This window comes from Neodiprion pinetum, chromosome 5 (genome assembly GCF_021155775.2).
Source record: "Neodiprion pinetum isolate iyNeoPine1 chromosome 5, iyNeoPine1.2, whole genome shotgun sequence".
In the NCBI taxonomy this organism is placed as follows: domain Eukaryota; kingdom Metazoa; phylum Arthropoda; class Insecta; order Hymenoptera; family Diprionidae; genus Neodiprion; species Neodiprion pinetum.
Genome location: NC_060236.1, coordinates 19,344,262 through 19,361,301, shown reverse-complemented (window position 1 = coordinate 19,361,301; position 17,040 = coordinate 19,344,262). Strand labels below are relative to the sequence as shown.

General features: G+C 37.3%; 2 protein-coding genes across 5 annotated transcripts; both read right to left on the bottom strand.

The window, feature by feature from the left end:
- Positions 1-3,686: 3,686 nt before the first annotated feature.
- LOC124219311 (coiled-coil domain-containing protein 28A) lies at positions 3,687-7,681 on the bottom strand. 4 transcript variants are annotated; one of them, XM_046626685.2, is made up of 5 exons: positions 7,276-7,680; positions 6,902-7,143; positions 6,547-6,763; positions 5,854-5,970; positions 3,687-4,463 (listed from the first exon to the last, which is right to left on the bottom strand). In XM_046626685.2, exons 2-5 carry the CDS (start codon positions 7,058-7,060, stop codon positions 4,252-4,254), a joined length of 705 nt encoding a protein of 234 aa, XP_046482641.1. In that variant the 5' UTR covers positions 7,061-7,143; positions 7,276-7,680; the 3' UTR covers positions 3,687-4,251. The 4 variants fall into 4 exon arrangements, with proteins under 4 accessions (XP_046482641.1, XP_046482642.1, XP_046482640.1 ...); XM_046626686.2 differs by having other exon boundaries at positions 5,854-5,934; positions 7,280-7,680; XM_046626684.2 differs by having other exon boundaries at positions 7,280-7,679.
- Positions 7,682-8,745: 1,064 nt separating this feature from the next.
- LOC124219378 (vascular endothelial growth factor receptor 1-like) lies at positions 8,746-16,247 on the bottom strand. Its single transcript, XM_046626837.2, has 17 exons — positions 15,879-16,247; positions 14,908-15,038; positions 14,607-14,796; positions 14,231-14,376; positions 13,613-13,784; positions 12,688-12,836; positions 12,219-12,369; positions 12,015-12,144; positions 11,717-11,892; positions 11,465-11,631; positions 11,119-11,263; positions 10,839-10,973; positions 10,569-10,727; positions 10,222-10,364; positions 9,638-9,803; positions 9,308-9,414; positions 8,746-9,240 (listed from the first exon to the last, which is right to left on the bottom strand). The coding sequence occupies exons 1-17, from the start codon at positions 15,937-15,939 to the stop codon at positions 9,106-9,108; spliced, it is 2,463 nt and encodes an 820-aa protein (XP_046482793.1). The 5' UTR covers positions 15,940-16,247; the 3' UTR covers positions 8,746-9,105.
- Between the last annotated feature and the right edge of the window lie 793 nt (positions 16,248-17,040).

Here is a 17,040-nt window from a genome sequence, read left to right as displayed (position 1 = left end):
AAGTTGACTATTCCCTTGGGTGATTAATCGCTTCCCGCGGGCAGTAAACCCACCCTCGGGAATAATCTTCGACTTTATGCCCTTGTTAAATAATGTACTATTACACACAGTGAAATTGGTCCGCTCTTTTGTAAACCCCAGAGTAATTTTTTCGATTATATCTAAACTCACGCGTCAATTGCTTTGGTAACGCTCAGATTCGGATCTAGCGAGGATAATTCCTTGGCTTCTAATGGCACGTTCATCGCGAATCGTGGTCTGAATCCTCCGTATGACAATGGCATTTTGTCATAAGGTAATCGCAGCTTATTGTCCTTTATTAAATTCCGTACCTTCTCCTTTTCCTCCTTACTTATCAACTCCGCCGTCATTTTCTCAGAGCTAATGATCATGGGATTTGATTCGACGTTTTAATCTCGAACTAGATACACAACTGCATGATAGCACTGAGAATAATCAATCGAAATGTATTTAAATAGTCGATGAATTCAAATTTTTTACTTCAGAAATTCTCTACAAGATTCAGATTTTTTTTGAGGATGAAATTTCTTTGTAAAGCGGTAAAAAATATTTTAATCTGGAATATTTTATATGGATCTTTTATATTAAAGGTTGAACTAGCTCTTTCAACCTAAGAAAATGGCAATTTTCAACTTATTAACCGATTAAAACTTGAACCTATTATTTTCAGATTCAAAAACTATGCCAAAAAAGCACCACACGGAATACAAACATATTAAATTAAACAGTTTGGAAAAAATTATTCAAATATGATAAAGTTGATTGCTTTCTGTCGAATCTGCAATTAAAAATTCAATTCAACATTTTTTTCTCTTTGGAAAATTACTCACTTGACGCTTCTTCTATCCTTCCAGAACTTGGAAGTCAAGTCGACATTGTATGGCTCTCGTGAATAGTTCGATTTTATTGCCTCGTTTAGAATGTCTTCTGGAATATTAGGGGGAAGCTCTGAACGTAGCGCTAGCTAGCAAGGAATAGAAAATAATGGCAAAACGATTGGTGTAGAAAATACGCAACGTCTAAAATTTTCATTATTTGGAGAATTTCGTTCATTTTGATAAAACACTGATAATCAATTATTCTTGAATGTTGCGATTGCGATGGAAATCTTACAAACTAGCCAGTCAACTTTCGCCTGCAATGTAAAATTCCAGTATTTTATGTAAAAAAAAGGAAGTGTCAGTAGGAAAAGTGTTGAAATAATTGATAGCTTTGAACAAATATCTATAAAAATTATCCGATATGACAATGTTTAGATATTTTAACATTGGACACGAAATATTGTAAAACGGGTTCTTTTCTTTCAAATTAATATAAATGTGAAACTTTGAAAAGAACAGGATTTATACCGGTTGCATAAAAATGAGTTTCAGACTAAATATTTAGTTTCAATCGTTATAAAATTGAATTAAAAACAACTAATTGTCAATCACTGAAAAAGATTTTAAAGAATCAAAAAGAAGAATCAATTCGTTTTCAAATCGTTTATACCGAACACGATTTTGAAAAATATTAGATACTTTAATACATCGTCATTTATCATTATTTCTGGGTGAATTCCAGCAGTAAAAAAGTTTTCATGTTCTGAAAATGCGAAAGACTGAAAATAAACATCATATCTGAAAAAAAACATAACAAATCGAATCCTCGTGAGGTAAAGAATTGTCGAAAAAAATAAAACGATGTGACACAGAATTCTTCCCATAATTTGAGGTACAACTTACTGGATTGACATTTTTTTCGAACACTGTATTCGGCAGACACAGCTTTTCGTTGGGACGGAATTCCGACCATGCTTCTTTAGAGGCTCGACCGGTTGTCGTCATGTACGTGAAATCTATCATGAGTTTTCTCGTTTGCCGGTCATCAACGTTATCCAGACTTATTCCGGGACTTACATACTGCCTAGGTCTCGTCCTGGGGATTTTTTAGTGCTGTTCAATTGCCATGATCACCTAAATATTGGCCTTCCACTTTAACTAGTTCAAATAAATTGTCCTAATGATAATTGACAAAATTCAAATAGCAAAAAGCAAGCCAAAAATATTCAATGTAGACTTTCCTAAATCATTAGATCAGATTTCCTAATTTCTTGAAGTTTCCAGAAACAAAAATTCTACTTCCGGGGTTTAATTATGTTCATAATGTCGACTGAAATCTCGAAATAGATTTTTTCCAGCTTTCCGAAAATCTCCAGTCGATGCAGAAATTTCGATTTTCCCTGCTTTTTGGGCCATTAGTATACAATAAAAAAAATAATATTGAACGCTTTGTCGAAACTTAGAATATTGCATTGCATAAATTTTCAAATTCTTTATATCCAAAAATATTTTCCGACCGGACAAAGTATTCTAACAATTTCGCGACTCTTCTATTTTACACTAAAAAATTTTCTCCAAGGGAATTACAGATTTTCGTCCCTTCGATGATTACTTAGAATTTCTGTTCAAGATAATGTTCAAGATAAGAACTGTTCTTACATTTCGGTATGAGCAATCCTAAAAAATGTAAAGATATAACTCATCGTATCATCATTTTTACAATGACTGTTTTCAACACTTTACAAAGACAAATGACCGATTTGATCACTTTCACCGACTTCAGTGGAAGGCCTTTGATCCCTGGCACGATCTTCTGATCGTTACTTGATTACTTCCTCCGTTCCATCATCCGGTATATTTTTGACACAAAACGGTTCCTTCGGATCTGAACCCACTATCTCTTTGGGTCTCAGCATCGCGTCGAAAGGAAGTCGCGATTTGTAATCTAGTTGCTGGAGCGTGTCGTTGCTCGTTAATGTACGGGGTAATCGTGCTGGATTTTGAATCGGCAGTGGAATAAAATAGTCTATTCGACGTTCCGGCTTCATTATTTCCTAGTAGAAAGCACGAGATACCCGCTCGTCAAAAAAGTTGAACACCAGATTTCCAGATTGCGCAATTTCAAAAAAGTTCAGAGAATCCAAAAGACTTTATGAGATTCAAGGATTCACTTCATTAGATTTGAAGGAATTTCAAGACTTAATGTGATTTCAAGGATTTCAAATTTTTTATAGATTGCCAATAATCTCACGATAGTTTACCGAATTTCATGTAATTTCAGACAGGTTTTAAAGGATTTAAAAAGTTTTCGAAGAATCTCATGGAAATTTGTTTGATCCATGTGTGGATAAAGTTACAAATTAAGTACTTTTAACGAAATTGTGCGAAAATCTTACAGTGTTCAGAGTTTAAGGACCTACAAAATTCAGAAAAATTCTTCAAGTGTAAGAAATGTTCGACTAATAATAATAAATTCTATTCTTTTGAATTAATATATGGACTGATTGCTCTCTCGATATAATTGCAACAACTGTAAAATTATGGGCGCAAATGAATGTGAAATGAATGTATGACGTGAAAATGAACGAATCAAAGCGTGGCATCTCCGAATTCAACTTACTCTCGGTTTCTGCGGTGGATAATTGGTGAAATCATGTTTGTACGTCGTTGGCTCTTCGAAGAAGCCAACTACGTCTTGTTTGCAGCTTGACATAATTTAAGACGTGTTTAGTGTAGAATTTACTAATCGACGGAGCCCTTCAACGGTAGAAAAAAAAATCTGTCACACTGATACTGCATACCCAATCTTGATATGCGTGAAGGTAACACAAATAATTCGGATCATGATTTTCAACTATTTTTAATAAATTTTGTCAACAAATTGTACACATACGTGCATACCGAACAGCATACGTACATAAAAAGTTTTTTTTTTTTCTATACATAAGTGCTTAAATCATATCTCTATACTACGAGATCTACTATAAGGGATATATATGATAAAAATGTAAGTTACAATACGATCGACTTGAGCTACCTCGGACAGGTTTCGACCTGAAATGTTTTTTTGTTTAAACGTTTTTGTGTTAGTATAAGTATTCGGTAGTTGTACTATATCTGAGCATATAATCACAAGTCATTATTAATTCGATCCATGTTTTACTCCATTCGTCAAATTGACTCACACGGACCCCTTGAAAAATCGTTATCAAAATTTCTATCTAATTACGAAACAACGAACATAACCGTCTCGCATTTTTCTTTTCAGACGTGTACAAACAACCATGGCGCAATGAGACAGTGGAAATGGAAAATTCGCTACAAAAATTAAGGATAATTGAAAGTGAAAACGAATAATTGGAATTAGCTAAATGGACATATAAATTGACATTGTTCCACTGGCAATCAATTATTTGCTGTGTAATTTTTCTATGCAAACGCTGAGCTGCTGCAAACGATGAAGCAAGTGCCGCATGTTCGCTGTGGACTGCCTGAGGCCTGATTGCTCGCCGTTGACTGAAGTCCCAGTCTCTTGTCTCTGACCCAATTCAAAATGAAGTCGAGCCAATCGTTCCTGCTGCTCCCTTATCTCAGTCATCTGCTCCATACTGCAGTCTTTGCCTATCGGAATATTTTTTTTTTTTCTCAAACCGTGATTTTGAATTCGTTCAATGGAAATACAAAAATGTTCAAAAGAGAATTTAACTTTAACGTACTTTTACTTAAGGCTTAAGCTACCCCAAATTGTACTAGCATTCATAGGACCAGTTTCCAGTGATTGAAACAGAAATATATATATATATATACAGGGTGAGTTTTTTATCTTGAGACATCAAGATATCTCAAGAAATACGCATTGTACAAAGAAATGTTCGAGACTGAAACCGTTTGATTTTGATGGGGAAAACTAATCCCGTAAAATTCAACCCTCCACCCCGACCCCTGAGGGCGTGAGGGGTAGTAACTTTGAAATCTTAAGTAGAAACCACTATTTTTTTATTGCAGATTCAAATTGTCCATGAGAAAATACACAAGTCTTATTCAAAATTTTTTTTTCGATTGGATACAGATGGCGCTGTAATTATTAAAAATCAAATTTTTCATGAAGTAGTACGTGTTAAACGGTTCCAAGAGTACGATTTGAAAACTATCGGGTTGCTTATTTTTGAGTAATCTTTCACATCAAGTTCTCAAAATGGTGACCTTACACTTCGATGCATTTGTTGATCCGCGCTTCGAATGATTGTACACAACTGAGAAGTGTCTCTGGTGTTATTTTCGCACAAGCATTTCTGATTCGCTGAATCATGTTCTCACGAGTCGTTGGCACACCTTGATAAACTTCACCCTTTAAATAACCCCACAAATAAAAATTCGGTGACGTAAGTTCTGGTGATCTGGCAGGCCAAGAAGTGCCAACGACTCATGAGAACATGATTCAGCGAATCAAAAATGCTTGTGCGAAAATAACACCAGAGACACTTCTCAGTTGTGTGCAATCATTCGAAGCGCGGATCAACAAATGCATCGAAGTGTAAGGTCACCATTTTGAGAACGTGACGTGAAAGATCACTCAAAAACAAGCAACCCGATAGTTTCCAAATCGTACTTTTGGAACCGTTTAACACGTACTACTTCATGAAAAATTTGATTTTTAATAATTACAGCGCCATCTGTATCCGATCGAAAAACATTTTGAATAAAACTTGTGTATTTTCTTATGGACAATTTGAATCTGCAATAAAAAAATAGTAGTTTCCATTTAAGATTTCAAAGTTACTACCCCTCACGCCCTCAGGGGTTGGGGTGGAGGGTAGAATTTTACGGGGTTAGTTTTCCCCATCAAAATCAAACAGTTTTAGTCTCGAACATTTCTTTGTACAATGCGTATTTCTTAAGATATTTTGATGACTCAAGATAACAAACTCATCCTGTATACATTCATAATCAGCTGTTGGGTCTAAAACTTTTTTTATTATACTGATTTCTAATGTCGACGATTTGTTCTTACCAAAAGCTCTCAAGTTTCCACTATGAAAATCTTCAAGCAGATGGAGGAGAGCCTGTTCCATTCGCCTGACATCCGGTACCTCTGACAGAAAGCAATGGTGTCTGCATGGCACGACCGCTTCAGATTTCAATGTGTTTTACGAGATAAAAAACAAATAAAAAAAAAGAAACCAAGAAAACAAAGAAAGAAACATTTTCACGTTACAATAAGTAAATTAAATCAACTAAAGGAATAAAAAAAACTTCAACTTACTGCCGTGGGTTACATATTCACAAGAAGAGCATTCAACGCATGGTAGAAAGAGTGAATAAAATATATAATACACGTACATACGCTCATGCTGATATGTAAATAAGAACTACGTTTTAATACTGTGCAAAATAATTCCCGAAATCCTAAGGATGAAATGGGATTTAAGTGACTAATCAAATGAAATATCTTTGTGCCAAGTAATTATCTGCTAAATGAGAGGAAAATCAAAATTGAGGATCATTTTTTCTTTGAATATAAATGTGCTACCAATGCTAATCAAAACAGAAGAATACAGAATATTTACACTAACAAAAATGAATATTGAAAATATTTACAAAGCGAGTTGTATGTGTGTATTACATTACCAAGAGAGATGAATACTGATCTTTCCGCAGCAAATTGATGGTCTATCTATATTGATCACGATCCTTCAAAAATTACCTCTGTGCTGCCTATTTATTCTCGGTGGTTCCGGACGGTTAGGCTTCTGCTTTTCTTTCTCATTCATGTAGACAAGCCTCGATTGATTCGTGGTCTGATTTGACGCATTCATCGCCCTGCCAGAGGCCATCGATCCCTGACTAGTCGTTGCATGGCCGGAACTCTCCTTACTTATTATCGGCGACGTCTGAGTGTTATTTTCCCACAGCCCCTGTTGCTGAAAGAGGATAACTGTGCAGTTCAGAAGAAATTGTTCCAACCTTTATAGGATGAACCATTCTTTACCGAAAACAAGCGTACGAATTTCAGCTTTTGAAATTTCACGTGTTGCGCTCAAGTCAATCGTTGCTCTTACCGAGATGTGAACATTCTGCGGATCGTTTTTACTCTGCCGATTCGACTTGGCAGGAGTCGAAGGAGGCGTAACCTCTGCGCCACGGCTGGGAGGCTCCTCGCCCTCTTCCTCCTGGACTAGTTGCTGCAATTCTCCACAGCCAGAGCCTTCGATGTTCATGTTTAGGCAGCCGTCCAAAAGCGTTGAATGCTAAACTCGGTCTTTGGGTGGCTCAATTCTGATGCCACAACCCTTGACGGAGTCTGTGACCATGAATTTTCAATTTCAATAACGATAATTACTAGACTGATGTCAAACTACTGTTGGGGCTGAGTAGCTGATAACGCTGATAAGCATGTAAACACGCCTACATAATATTTATTTATACGTCTTACGCACGTGAGACTGCAATCGGAATGGATTGCAAAACGGTGACACATCCGTTCCTGTTATCGCGCTCGCGATTATTCACCCGGTTGTGGTATTCGGAAAAAGGGTGCCTCTTGATTTTGACTCACAATCAGGAGTATGCGAAAATGCATGGATTTTCCACCATGTATTTACGTATGACAATTCTTCTATCGTCGATTAGAAGGAAACCTGTTAGAGCCCACGCCCGTGTTTTTCAATGGTTTGTCATGTTCTCGACTCACTATCAACCTCTGACACGAAATAGGTTTTGTTGATGAAACGATCTATATTTACTGCATCTACTGACAGTAGATAACACTAATGATGCAGGATACACATGAGACAGGCCCACGGTCTTCTATACATTCTATACAGGTCTTGTAACTCTAGTGGAGAGGGTGTCCCGCTCTACGGGCCTGTTTTCCATAGTTCTCACATTTACCGCTAGAGTCGCATGTTGAAAAGGGTTTTGTTAATGAACCTCACACAAGTGAAGGGCTCATGCGATTCAATGATCTTCGATCGCAATGACTTATGCGGTAGTAGAACAAACTATTAAAAAAGGGCCCGTTAAGCAGGTCACCCCCACCACCATAAAACCGGCCGAGTCGCCAGACCTGTATAGAAGACCGTGGACAGGCCGTTCTAGAAAATGAAACTCGGATGTCGATGTCATGCGCGCATGGTGAGCGCGCAGAGAACCGCGCAGTCGAATTTGTGACGTTCGGATGGTTGTATATTAATATCCGAGATGGATTTGAATCTATCGTGAGATACAAACAAGGCATATTATAAAATAGAGTCTCTCTATCTATTTAGTTATCAACGTAAAGTAGATTTGGGTTTTTAACATTGATGAAAACTAGTTGAAATACCACAGCTGTTTCATTGAAAGTACTATTACAGTGCATTTACACAATCGTAGGTCATTCACATGAATTATCTGGCCATCTCTACAAGGTGGCATAACGTTACTCCTTGTCAGTTGTAATGTTTTTCTTTGTGCAGGATGAGGCATCAAGACGCAGGAATCCAAATAACATACTTTGATAATGGAAGATTCGTGAATGATTATTGTTTTCGTTTATAAATTCCCTTGACGCTGAGTAAAGGTTGCAGATGAAGAATAGACCCCGATGTAAAATTGACAGAATGCGTACAAATCTTATTAGTTAAAGAACAGCAGATGGTTTCAACCTTATTGCCAGGAAAGTTGTTCGGTCGCTTCCAATGACTTAGAGCCTCGTTGCCTGATGATGAAATATAAGAAAATACAAAAAACCAGCCCTGGCCAAAGAAGAGCTCAATGACGTGATATTGATCAAATTAATGTACATATGTACCTCAGCAGTATTCTTTCCGATGCTTCTCGTGATTGGAAGATATAATGGATGAAATTGGTTATAATTCTTTGCGCAAGATAAGAGTGGGACCATTGGGGAAAGAAATACGTATTTATGCGTACACGGAATAGGCCGGTTATGTATTGTACACAGTCAAAATACATACATTATATTCTTTCAAATTGTTTTAATTTGACATAATACGATCATTTGGTGTCCGGTATGACCGGAAATATATAAGATGCTTTAAGTGTTTGATGTACAAGTTACATATCTGTATAGCGTGTATGCATGTTTTACTTCCTGGTTATGAAGAAATACGTTTCGATCATATTTATGTAATTCATATTATCTACAAATAGGTTTATCGTATAATTGGATTTGGAGTATAAAAGAAGTTATTCGTAAAAAAATATTATCCAAGTATAAAATAATGGCAAGCTCTTAGAGGCTAATAATCTACATAAATCTTTACATTCCAATGAGCCGATCTCGAGGGGATTCTTGATTATTGGATATTAGCTCATCTTCGTCGTTCACAGAGTCTTCAGAGGGCCTTTGATCAAGTTCCGACAGCGCCATCCTCCGGAATTCCTTTTTTAAATGCTGCGTAAATAAAACCAAGTGAGCATTGTTTTGGTTTCTGTAGCAAAAGTGCCAACAATATACTTACCTTTGCTCGTTTAACTTTCAGCGTCGTATATATCAACAGTGCAACGAGTATTGCGCTCAGAACGCAGACCAAACCGATCCATATTATTTCATAGTTTGACTGTTCAACTATAAATTGTACCATGATCATTATTTTGGCTTCTAGGTGATACCCATGTACAGTAATATTCAGTATTGCCTTTCGCTTTAAGCTATTTTTTTTACGGTCTGGAATAAAATGCGCGTTCGATTCTATACGAATTAGGTGACAGTGACAAGATAGCCGAATGCGAAAGATATTAATAAATATTAGTGTACAAGTTACGTTCTGGGATCATTCGGAGAATTTTACCTGTGATTATAATATTCATATATCTCTCGATAGTGCCGACACGATTTTTAGCTTGGCATGAGTAATTTCCGCCATCTGCGGAACCGCGAAAGTATTTGATGTACAGCTCAGAATTATTTTGTGAAATTGCGTACTGTTCGCTGTGTTTGATGAGTGGTTTGCCATCCTATACAAAATTTAACGGGAATAAATGTTTACACTGAGAAATAAGTGAAGTACTGCCAACCTTACCATGAGGTTGGACAATCCTCGCTGCACCAACAGTCATTTTGCCTCAATTCTTTGTAAAATTGTATGAAAAACGTAACTTACTTCGCTTAAATATCAAAATAAATCTCTTAAATATGGGCGTAGCTGGCTAAACGAAATACTTTCAACTACGTACGGAGCGTGACTAGTCTTGGCATTGATTTCGCCGTATCTAACCTCACGGCGTAGTGGGATCAACTAAGTTTCATTTATCTTCGCAATTCCTTCATCTCAATGTAAGTTATAGGAAATATTTATTGAAATTTGCCGGAACAATCGTATCAGGTAAAAAATTAGCTGGGAATAGTTGGTAGTTATAAGATATTTTCAACTACCTTCAGCCATGTTACTTCCGGATTTGGCATCCCATCGGCAAAGCACGTAAGTCTCACTTTGGCGTGTTCGTCGTTGATCAAGTCAATTTCAATTTCAGTGTTGTTCGTGGTTGATTCGTCATTGATTGACGGAACACGCGCATCTAAAACAGCCAATTGAAAACCTGAGCAGCCACTCTACACATACATATACATTTCAGATTTTTCTGAGACCTTGTGGTTCTAGTATCTCAAATTGGGTGTACTTTGATTTCTTTCTAACAGCGTAAAGTGGCGAAGAGAATAAAGATACGCTTATTGTTAGTGCACTCAGTGCATCGAAATCGAAATCACCATAATCCACTTACCCATTACCGACAACTCGTACGACACCGCCGTCGTGTTGTGATTATCTTTATTCACAGCTCTACAAACGTATTCTCCAGAATCCGATTTTTTCACATCAGAAATTTGAAGTATCGATTGGAAGGTGAATTTTGTCGTTCGATTTGTAATGGATAGTCTTTCTAAAACAAATTTCACGAAACTTTATGCAGTAAATACTATATTTGAGTCTGCTTGTTTATACGAATCTGAGGTATATCAAAGAATGTGAAACAAAATTTTGACAATCTTACCGTGTTCCGTGGAGTTGTTTACCTCCCAGGCAATATTATTCGTGAAGTTGTAAGCGGAAGCGCCACACGTTAAATTGATAGTATCACCTTCCACAACTGTGCCTGGATCCATTACCCCGAAATATCCGTTTGCGTCTGTTATTAAAATTTGACGTCATTAAACGTGAGTTCAAATGAAAATGCCTTTTCGGCGGATAGTTATTGTAAATTTAATATTTTGCCGAGTATAAACTTCGGTAGAAAGAATTTCAACCGTTCATGGGCAGTAAAATCAACTCACCAGAAACGAAAATTGGTTCAACGGCTTCGCTGCAACCAACCACGTTGCAGCTTCTACACGTCAGATCTCCTGTTGCGTTGATCCTTATGGTTGAATGTGAGAGGATGTGGAAGGAGAAGAATCGAGAAGTTTCGTATCGAATTTCCTGGATTTGGTGCAGACAATTCAATAATTACTCGTACAATAAATCGAAAACAGCAAGAAATGTTTGAACGCATCGCGTGTACCTGATTTTCTTTTAATCCTGCACAATTTATGCTATAAATTGAAAAGCATTATTTGTCATCTAAATGCGCCCAATGTAATGTAACGGCAATAATAAGTTACATCTATGAGTTTTACTTGCCGAAACTGATGCGTATTTGGAAACGGTTTTCGACGGAAAATCAGGGTATTCCAAATATTTCCACGTTATGTTTGGCAATGGTGAGCCTGTTGCGGAACAAGAAAATGTGGCAGGTTGTCCTGGTGTGTGATAGGAAACAGAATTGACAATACGAACGACTGGTTGAGCTGTGAAGTGAATTGATCGACCGTATTAGAAAAATTTTGTCAACTTAATTGGCAACGATTTGAACGCGGATTTATGGGGCATTACCTAAAACCGTTAATTCGAGATTATGGTCCTTGGTGTCGTTTAGAGTGCTGATACGAAGTGTGTAAACACCGATATCAGCGATTGTTGCGTGAAATATTTTAAAAGTATTGTCCGTTCCTGATTGAGTGTGCAAATACTTGCCAGAGTTGGCAATTGGCAGTTTATCTTTGCCGATCCTGGATTTATTATTAACGTTAATAATAAAATATCAGCTGACGAAAACAGTAATTTTCCAACACACATTGTTCATTAAATCTTTCGCACATTATGGGTATTCAGAATGAAGAGCATGGCTTACCATTTAACGGTATATGCTTTGGGATATGTGTCGATCGACAAATTCCAAATTGCCGTTGTTTTTTCAGCTACAGTCACGAAAGATCCGTTCCCACTAGACGCGGTCACATTGATGTACGTAACATCTGGATCTGGGGAAAATAACAGCACGTTTCATCAAAAATTGGGTCATCTTTTATTGAAAATTCTATGTTATTGCCCTCACCGTGAAATTCCACATGTATCGTTACACTACTTTTTACATATCGTTTTATTTTGGTACATGTGTAATCCCCGCGATCGCTTTCTTGAGCATTAAATAATGTCAATTGCGCTGCTTGCATTTCATCATTGTGAATTTGGCGCAACCTCTCTCTCTGAAATATCAGTTTTTAGGTCAAGTATTAGTATCCGAATCGATGTTCCACCATATTGTTACACGATTTCTGGAGTTACCACAATTCCATGGATCGAAAAGACTTGAAAATACTTTCAAATACTGAAATACTACGACCTCATCTGTCTTGAACCTATTCCAAGCCCATGAAAGTTAGTTCACGTGAATTTTTTTGCGATCGCTAAATACAAAATACAGCCGAAGTAAGAAATACAAAAATTACCCGTGATATATTTTACCCCACAGACTTGAAGTATTTTCGTACATTTCGTTCGATACCGTTATCAGCGATACTTACGGGTACCGTATATGGAACTTTCCACTCTACTCGCAATAATTCGTCAACATCATCTTCCGAATGACAGTTGAAAGTATGATTTTGTCCCCACTCCAAGCCTCGAAATTCATCCTTGTCAATGAGTGGCGGCATTGGTTCGACAAGGTCACCTATAGAACAAATCTCACAAAATATTGGAATAGTACATTGTGCATCAAGATCGAAAACGGGCGTTTGCGCGCCGGGTATAAAGCTGGCTTTGCCTCGGGAATCTAAATTTTTTTCGAGGCGCAAACGCCTATTTTTTTCGAAGTTCACATACTATTTTCTCCAACAGCGAAGCGAACGCGAGTTTTCGTAAATCACCCGATTTAGTTTAGTAACTTGGGAAAGGGCTCACAAAGGCGGAAGGGGCTCAGAGCGAAGCCCCCGGAGGGTGGTTGGGGGAGCTCGACTTAACTACAACCATGATTCAAAAGTTATACGAACATTTGATTGAAGATTCTTGCGAATGCACATTTAAAATGAGTCTGTTTATCGTATTTTTCCCAATTTTTCAATTTTCTTTGGACCAAATTTTTAATTGACCGCATGAATCAACCACGAGCTACCTCCCCTTAGTGGTAATAGCGCTAATGTATCCTGCCAATTACGTCGCTTGTCATCAAACTTTTACAATCCTCTGCGTTTCACCGGCCGAGAATCGTCCGTTTTCGATCCTCTCGAGTGGAGCGGAAACGAGCGTTTTCAATCCGCTGTTGAAGAAAATATTTATAGTATTTTCTTGCAATAGTATGATGATAAAAATTAACGGGATTCCATCATTTTCAAATACAAGCTAGAATATCGACAAGCAAATCTGTGTCTATCAAAATACATATCTACTTGTTATCGTTACACTCTATATGGTTACTATTGGAATGTTCAATGAAATAAAGTATATCACCTATTAAAACTTCATACGTGAGCATTGTGGGAAAATACCAGTTGGCTTCAGAGTAGTGATGTCTGTGTGATGTATGACATAGGTACGTGCCACTCATCGAATCACTAACGTTGTGTTTGATAAATCCAATTTTCGGCTCGTATTGAAAACTTTGAGTTGACAACCTCATATTCTGTAGATAATAAATATAAGGTATCATAATCAAAGAGGTTAAGGATCTACGAAATAAATTTCCTCGTGCAATAATGTTGGAGTAAAGGTGAACACCAATCTAATAGCACGTCAGAAAATACCACCGATCAAGAAGTTACAAAATCTTTCCGATAAATAAAATTGATTCACCGATTGAATCTACACTGCATAACTGAGTTCCGAAAAATGGTGGTGAAATACGGTGACAAAATATTATATCTGCATTGTGAGATTAGTATTACAAATTCACTGCGCAAGTGTCAATAAGTTTACAAAGCTTCATTTGAAGTTGTAAAACCCTAAAATGTACTACACGTAATATCTTGAAATAGCACAATGAGTTCTTTAGAGAAGTTCTTCTCTTCTCGCACGATTCTATAAACTACACTTCGGCTTGACTAGGTGTCATCAACACGCTACACTTACCAATCTGCTGTAATGCCTTAAATAAACCGACTGCTTTTTGGGCGAATTCAGCCGACACGGTATGACCAATGATCCTCCGGTCTTTTGTCCAATGAACTGAATTAAGGAATGGTCGTAGAGTGCATCTTGCGCGAATGGGCTAGATGCTGAAAGACACAAAATTACTGCCAGGCGACAAATGTTCCAGTAGCAAATTCGATTAGCCATTAGAGGCGTTAATCCAAAAAAAAAAACATCATAAAAGGTTTGTCTTTTTTTAGGGCTGGCACAACTGCGTTGACACTTGATGCAGTTTATAAGATAATCAAGTGGCTGGGAACAAATACGAACGAAATATGAGAACTCTTCGTCGATAGTTACAGGTATTATTGCTTACAATTCACGTAGACGTAAATCCAAGTGATATTTTCGTCAGGATGCTCGATAGTTTGTGCATCGTTCTTTATTTCGATACCCTCGTAAGCGCAAGCGTACCATCCAGTATCCTTCGACACTGCGTTAGGACGAGTGAAAGTATGCAGGCCAGCATTCTCGTCAAACTTGATATTGTAATACCAGTGTAGATCCTGAAAATTCATTATCGACAATGATTACATATATCGGTCAATATGTTGCAGAATCGTCATCATCGAACTGCGAGCGTCAATGCATATATGAGCCTAAGAATCAACACGTGCATGATACGGAGTATCCATAAATGAAAACTGAATATCGCCGTCACCCCGACATGATATTATCAGATCATCTCCTTCTTGGATGAGGAACTCAGCTTTTGCAGGAATCATAGTTGGTTTCCGGGCCGTGATACCTGCACAAGAATTGTAGGGAACGATGTAACGATTAATTAATTACGGTTTTGTCGATTAATTGCAGATCAGCTGCGAGTAACATTAATCAAGCTTTTGTAAGTTCAGTAACCAGCTAAAGTAAAATAAATGTTATCATATTCACTGACTCGAAATATCGCACAACCGAAATCAGTGATCGTGATATTCTAAAATTGACAGCTTCGGTCTTTCGATTACCTCATAGAGGGAGGTTACCAATTGAGTTTATTGCAGTATTTACTACCCAAGATTATGATACAACAACTTGAGTATGAGTAAGTCACAATTTCAAGGTGACTTAACCTGCGACCCGTAGAGATTAAATTTGGCCTAATGAACTCGCAATATCCGCGGGTGCTGTCTTATCGGTGGTGAATGATTATACATACGCTAAAGAGAAGCAGGAAAATCGAAAACAAACACGATTAGCGCAGCAATTTCATTATAAATTCCAGGAAACTGAAAAATGAAATTGAAACCACACGTTGGAGTATTTTGGAATTAGGAAGGAGCTTTTACGTACGTGCACAATTTTCATACTTCCATGCGTTCTCTTCCGCGCGATTGTTATGGTATTTAAAAAAAAATGAAAACAATGTGCCTTCAAACAATTCAAACTTGATGATCTACTTGCATTTTTATCAACTATGAAAATGCACATTGAATCTTCAGAAAACTTTGTAGTACGAAGTATTCCAGGCTTCGCAAAACTCAACATTTATTATAAATACTCGAAAGTACACCGGGCCAAAAAGTTGGGCAACTCCCCGTAAGAAAATATTTAAATATATTTCACTTCGGTGTGTGTTCATTAAAATTACCCAGAAATAATGCTGATACTGCCAAAGCGCTCAAAGCCCAGGTAGAACCGATACGTTCCATATTCTTGCTTAGGATGCTGAAATTCCGTGATGAAGGAATCAAAAGAGAACTTCAGTTGAGAGAGAGTAACTGACAATCAATCTTGTTGCTCTGTAGATCACTTAATGTCGTATACTCATCGTTGGGTCAATCTCTGCGCCTAATGGTGATATTACTTATTCTGTTGGCAAATATTTTTCAGATGAAAGCCTATATGCCAATACAAAGCAGCACTAGCTTTCTGTCCAATCAGCATTCCAGTAGATGCCACCAGACGGAGGAGATCGAAATCCGCTGGTGATTCAGCCTCAAAGATGAAAAAGATTTATCTAGAGTCTAGTATCCCGTTACTGACGAGATGAATCGCTCCTAATATCTGGTTTCAAAAGTGTGGAAGAATGATAGATTATTGGTAGATATTATCAATATTTTCGAAATCCACTAGATAAGTGGAAGTAAGTGAAATAATATGGATTTTTTGACGAGTTAAATGAAATATGCAAATATTTATTTCCAACATTCAACTGTGCATACAAATATAATTAGACTAATTTTTACACTTCTGACGATCAATACTCGCCACAGTTACAGATCTGACACATGATGGAATTCGAATGAATATTCATGGACGTGGTGAGAAACGGCAATTCGGAAACGGAATAAACGCATCGACGTCATTCGCGCTTGGCAAGCACGCGAGAAGCCACGCAGTCGAACGTTGCGACGGTCATCGTCAAACGTTCAGATCGTAGTATTAGGGTTTTATCTGAACGTATCATGAAATCTGACGAAAGCATTGGTCAATAGGGAGATGCGCTATCTGTCCAATTATCAATGTGAAGTGACTTATCGGTTTTTATCACTGATTAAACCCAGTTAATACACGACGCTGTCAATGCAATAGTAATTAGCATGGATTGTCTGGCCGGTCGACATAACATTACTCATTGACAAAATTATTCATATCGCTACAATTTTTCATAATTTTCGTATGATATGCCCACTCAGTTCCAGGTAGAACCAAAAATGTAGATACTTTCAAGTCCTGATAGCAACACTGAACAGTTTACCAAGTTTTCAAATGGACAGATTTTTAGAAGATAAGTATCCCAATCAGATCTC